This window comes from Bubalus bubalis, chromosome 14 (assembly GCF_019923935.1).
Source record: "Bubalus bubalis isolate 160015118507 breed Murrah chromosome 14, NDDB_SH_1, whole genome shotgun sequence".
NCBI lineage: Eukaryota > Metazoa > Chordata > Mammalia > Artiodactyla > Bovidae > Bubalus > Bubalus bubalis.
Window position 1 is genome coordinate 81175680 of NC_059170.1, and position 6439 is coordinate 81182118.

General features: G+C 42.3%; 1 protein-coding gene across 2 annotated transcripts in view; it reads left to right on the top strand.

Annotated features, from left to right (window-relative positions):
- Positions 1–2367, top strand: part of PAK5 (p21 (RAC1) activated kinase 5) — a 427019-nt gene extending 424652 nt beyond the window's left edge. For both annotated transcript variants that reach the window (XM_044928304.2, XM_025264585.3), the window contains one exon: positions 69–2367. In XM_044928304.2, the coding sequence (XP_044784239.2) occupies positions 69–224 (156 nt within the window). In that variant the 3' untranslated portion in view covers positions 225–2367. The remainder of the gene's footprint in view (positions 1–68) is intronic.
- The last annotated feature ends 4072 nt before the right edge of the window (positions 2368–6439 follow it).

The window sequence follows — 6439 nt, forward strand, 5'->3', positions numbered from 1 at the left end:
GAGGCCACGTGGGGGGCCAGGGCCGGTCCTGGCGTTAGTCCTCAGGAGGCCGTCCTCTGTCTCCGCAGGTCTCCTCAGTGCTGCGGGCCTTCCTAGACCTGATGCTGGTGCGGGAGCCCGCTCGGAGGGCCACAGCGCAGGAGCTCCTCAGACACCCGTTCCTGAAACTGGCGGGGCCGCCGTCCTGCATCGTTCCTCTCATGAGGCAATACCGGCATCACTGAGCTCAAGAGTCACAGAGGTGACGAAGCGAGATGAGGATGCGAGAACAGGTCGGGAGAATGCAAGGAACCGCAGAACATGCAGCAGGCCTGCGAGCCCAGACCAGCTGACTGATGGCAACCGGCAGGGCTCGGCAGACCGGGGCGTCCTCTTGTGTCTTCAACAGGCATATCTCCACTGACAGCTGGCACGCTCGTTTGGGACATGGCTTTAATAAGTCATTATTATATTTTTCAGCCTTTCATCCAGCAAATCAGAAGGACTCAGTACAAACTCCGTTATGGTATATCCTAGCCACATGCAGGGTAATGCATAGGATTTTCTATATTGAAAGAATACTTTTCTGGCAAAAAAAAAAAAAAAAAGAAAGGAAAACAAAAAGCACTTTTTTCTTAATGGTAGCAGTGTAATGTATTTTGCAATGAATTTGTAATTTTTCTGTACGATAGTTTTGATAATTTATAGTACTTTGATGTCACGTAGCCATTGTATCAGTTGAAGTAATACCTGTTTACTAGCAAGAGTTTGAAAAAAGTCTTTCCTACTTTTTTATCCCTTTCAGAGAACCAACGATTCTTTAGGAACTTTGAATACTGAATGACTCTCAATCACCGTCAGCTTTAGTAGAATATCTTTCTTATCTTAACAAGTGTCTTATGTGATGGAGGAAGACTTAAGAGTGATGGTGATGGGGTGGGTGCACATTTCATTTATCCAACCAAATATAATGCAGTGAAATTTGAGCCACGGTATACCACCAAAAATATTCCTTGGGAGAAAACTAAATATTTTGAAAAATCACATTTTCCTTCAAACCTATTAGTAGTAGTAAACCATCTTTTGCACGGCAGTATGTTCCCCCAGTATCTTCTGTTAAATGAGTATGATGTCCCCTTGTGGCCAAATTTCCCCTCCAAGGAGCAATTTCAGAGCTAGGATGGTTTGATGTATCTGTGGGAGGTGCTGAACTCCATGTTCCGCCCCTTTGCCATCTTGATTCAGCACCCCAGTGCTAGGGTCATTTGGACTTCATTCCCCAAATTGAATGTTTCTAGAAGACTGTGAGAATTCTAGTCTCACAGAAGGAAAAGAGAACAGGGCAAGATGTTTGGTTTTGTTTGTCACTGTTTTTAAAGCTCTGTATGCTGGCACACCAAACTCTTGTCTGTGCTTGCCTTTGTACCGCAGTGTTCATTGCTATTGTTTCTGTACCGTACTGGAAGTCTGGACTCTAGAGGATGCATTAGGAAAAGGGGATTTTTCCCAGGTGTGATCTGAATTCAGTTGTGACCATGTTAAGTGTTTCTGACATAGGAGAGTTGTGCTGCTGACTAGATCTTCTTGAATGTTGATAAACATGAATGACTACTACAATACATTTTGTGTTGCTTGTTGGAAGAATTTGCATGTTAACTGTAGGCCAATATAGATTTGCCTTTAAAACTCTGGAAAAGCTACATAGTCATCATTAGTTTCTATTAATTCTGCATCAAACAAAAGCCATTTGTTACCAAACTGGAAAACCAGAGGCTTTTCTTAATGACTTCACATACTGTAACAAACAAGAGTTTAAAATTTTGAAAATGCTCTGGCTACTCTAAGCCTAACTTAGAATGTTTGTAATTAATAGGTTGCTAATTATTTATTATAGCTAAAATGGAAAAAAAGGCATAAAATTACTTTCTACTGTTTATATTTTCAGTTTTTCGCTAAACTGGAAATGCCTCATCATAAATAGGATCTATAATTTTTTTCATAAAACACAACACACTCAATGTTTTATGTAAAATATTAATATAAGGATGTTAGAATGAAAATAATCTAAATCCAGAAAATGACAGATATGGGAGAGATTGTATTCATTTAACCAGGACTATGTAGAAGTAGAAAGGAAGCAAAAAGAAAATCTTTTTTAACCAGAGCAAATATTAAAAACCATTGCAGAAAATAGTGGATTTTGGATTCCAAACATTTTCGACAGTGTAATGGAGATTTTTCTGTAATTTTCTTATCACTGGGTCTTTTTTAAAGTCTTCATTGAGTTTACCAAAAGTTACTGTAGCTTAAAAGGTTTTGTGAGCATTAACTATTGGCAGAAACCGCTCTTGCAAATAAAAATAAATGTTTGCCTTTTTTTCCACTGTGTCATTGGAAACTCTAGTGATTTCCTGAATTTGTTTCTTGAGTGACAAAAATGATGTCTTTATGACCTTGGGGAATGCAAATGAGTAGCTATAAAATTATATGTAATATCACATTGACATGAACCACAGATAAACATTCCTATCCCCAGAGGTTACAAACATTGTAAGACAAGAATGCAGATACTACTATGAAGAAAAAAAATTTAATTCTCGAAGGCCAAATTCAAGGAAAGCTAGATTCATGGCCAAAGATTCCTACTCTACCTCTCTTGTTCCAAAGATGCTGGACTGATCTGAATGTTTTTACCCACAAAAGATATAGTCAGGAGGTTGTTCTGGATCAGAGAACCTCTCTGGGAGACTGAAAGCGAGTGCTGGGACACCTCCTCCACTTGGTGACAGGGGAGATGTTAACATTTATCCCATGAAGTTGAGAGGGATGCTGATACATATAGAGTTCATTTCTCATCTGGAAGTTTCAGAAAGTGAAAACCCTCAGGACATACGTAGCCTAAGACTCAGGATGAGACCTCTGGATAGTATATATTGTGTGCCTGGGAAGAGAAAGATGGAAGCAACCTTCCCCAGGCAGGTCCCTGAAGCCCTATGCAGGCATAGAAGACACCCATTTCCTCTGGCTCTGATGGTGCGTGGAAAGGGAGCAGGGAGCATCAGTCAGTTCAGTTCAGTTCAGTCGCTCAGTCGTGTCTGACTCTTTGTGACCCCATGAATCCCAGCACACCAGGCCTCCCTATCCATCACCATCTCCCGGAGTTCACTCAGACTCATGTCCATCGAGTCAGTGATGCGATCCAGCCATCTCATCCTCTGTCGTCCCCTTCTCCTCCTGCCCCCAATCCCTCCCAGCATCAGAGTCTTTTCCAATGAGTTAGCTCTTCACATGAGGTGGCCAAAGTACTGGAGTTTCAGCTTTAGCATCATTCCTTCCAAAGAAATCCCAGGGCTGATCTCCTTCAGAATGGACTGGTTGGATCTCCTTGCAGTCCAGGGGACTCTCAAGAGTCTTCTCCAACACCACAGTTCAAAAGCATCAATTCTTCGGTGCTCAGCTTTCTTCACAGTCCAACTCTCACATCCATACATGACCACTGGAAAAACCATAGCCTTGACTAGACGGACCTTTGTTGGCAAAGTAATGTTTCTGCTTTTCAATATGCTATCTAGGTTGGCCATAACTTTTCTTCCAAGGAGTAAGCGTCTTTTAATTTCATGGCTGCAGTCACCATCTGCAGTGATTTTGGAGCCCTCAAAAAATAAAGTCTGACACTGTTTCCACTGTTTCCCCATCTATTTGCCATGAAGTGAAGGGACCAGATGCCATGATCTTTGTTTTCTGAATGCTGAGCTTTAAGCCAACTTTTTCACTCTCCTCTTTCACCTTCATCAAGAGGCTTTTTAGTTCCTCTTCACTTTCTGCCATAAGAGTGGTGTCATCTGCATATCTGAGGTTATTGATATTTCTCCAAGCAATCTTGATTCCAGCTTGGCAAGCGCTTAATTAAGAAATGGGATGGTGCCCAACTTGGCGAGGGCATTGGAGGCATGCACCATGGGAGAATCAAAGGGAAATACAGCTGCTTTTACTTGCTTCCCCATTTTTTATTTGTTTGTTTTGTTTTTGACTGTGTTGTCTTCATTGCCACACATGGGCTCCCTCTAGTTGGGGCTAGCGGGGCTACTCTTTAGGGGCAGGGCACAGGCTTCTCATTGTGGTGGCCTCAGCAGTTGCAGCATGCAGGAGTAGTTGCAGCTTGCAGGCTCTGGAGCATGGCCTGAATAGCTGTGGCATGTGGGCTTAGTTGCCCCATTGCATGTGGAATCATCCTGAACTGGGGATTGAACCTGTGTCCCCGGTACTGGCAATTGGGTTCTCAACCACTGGATGACCAGGGAAGGCCACGGCTGCTTTTCTACAGTGTACAGGAGTTGGGGAGGACCTGAATATTACTCTAAAACCACATATATCATCCATGCCATGACCACTCCAAAAGCAAAGGCTGTCTTCAGTTGGACACAAATGAGATTCAGGCATCTCACCTTCCTCCAACAGCATCTCCAGGCAGCTGATTGCAGCCAGCTGGGTTACTGAACGCTCCCCTCCTGATGGCTCCCCATAAGTTTGAGCCAGGAGTTTGTAAGAGATTTGATTTGGGGGAGGGACTCAGAAGAAAGAAAGAATAAGAAAGCGCACCGTGTTTCCTGCCACTACCTACGCCTTGCTACTTCTGTCTCTTTTTCCGATGCAAGCTTAGCCCAAGCAAAGGAAAGGGGTGTTATTTTGAATTCGAATGAGATTGTCTTCTTTAATGGCTTAGACAGATAGAATCAGGCTGAGTTATTGTTGTGTTCCCTATATCCACTGGGAAGAACACACTCAGTAGCAATTACTGGAAAAATAAAATCATTCCATGAAGTTATCAATTCAGTGAGTTCAGACTCTGGTCAAAACGATCCAGTGACTATCACTGGGTCATCAAAGAAACGGTAATGAGATTTCAGGCAGAGAGAAGATGGATTTGGCCTGAAGCAGGTACAAAACGTACGAGCAGGAGCAGTTCTGTGAAAGGGAGATGAAATAGCACTCGTCCAGATTGTGCAGCAAACCTGTCAACAGAAGTCCTGAAATGTGTATACTCTGAATCAAGAGAATAGATGACCTTAGCATGGATTCTGACAGAAGGAGAATCTAAGACAAAGACGCACATACAACTACTTCCTGAGAGATGACCCCAGGAAGCTCACTTGACATGGTGGAGTGTGGAGATGAGACCAAGAGGGACAGAGGTTTGAAAAACGGGTGTGTATTGATGAATAGTTCACTCCTATGGGTGCCTGGGGCTCTGTTGCACCGGAGACCTTCTGGGAGAGATGCTCCAGAATCATCTTTCTAGGAGCAAGGAGGCTAAGAGTATTTATCCACCATCTCCTATCCCTCACCGCTTGAGAGCTGCTTCTAGGGCATCATTCCCCAGAATTTCCATCTTGCCCTGTATAAGGAGAAAGCTTGTTCCCTCTGACAAAGAGGGAGGGAGACACAGAAAGCCATAGGCATGTATAGAAATTATCAGCAAATAAGCTCCAGGAAGGGCCAAGAGAACGTGGGTGTGACCCTGCCAACATCTACATAAATAGATCTGATGGAGGACGAAAAGGGGACTTGAGAAAGTTGAAGGGTTCCTGATTTCTGGGTCAAAATACACTATTTTAAAAGCAAAGAGATTCCTTATCCTGAAAGTTTTACCCACGTGGCAAATTCTTTGATGTTTATGCCCCATCATCATTGACAGCATTTTGAAAAAAATTAAAGGTAGAAAGTATGGCAAGGTGATGTACAGTCCACCTTAACGGAGTTTAACCAAGTCCCAGTTGCTTGGTTGATGACGGTACATGAATCATACCTGAATAGACCACACACACACACACACACACACACACACACACACCCTGTTCAGCTTCATAAGGGCAGGGATTTTTGCCCATTTTGTTTACTAATGTGTCCCCAACACCCAGATCAGGGTCTACAAAACACAGGACTAGTGCTAACAAATAATTGTCATTTCATTTGTCACATGAGCCTTTGTAACTCCTTCCCCAGCAGACAGTCTGACAGGATCTGTCACTTTATTTATATATTTATTTTTACTGAAGTATAGTTGATTTGCAACATGTGGCAATCTCTGCTATATAGCAAAGTGACTCAGTTTATACTTACATGCACTCTTTTTGAAATGACAACTTAAGTAGCTATCGGCCCTGGAGTTCTTAACCTAATTTTGTTTCTCTTGGCTGTCTGAGGCCTAAGGACTCCTCAGGAAAATGTTTTAAAGTGAAATACATAGACTTACAAAGTAAATCAATTAAAGCACAGTTATAAAAACATATTTTTGTTGTCATGGTTATAATGTATTAAATAACAAGATTTGTGATGGTCTAATAACTACTATAGTTTCAAACAAGAAATATAAATGATTTTTGGATGCATCTCCAATAAGTGTAACATGGTGATTTCTGCTGAAGACACATACCCAGGTGACGCTTATATTATGATGATT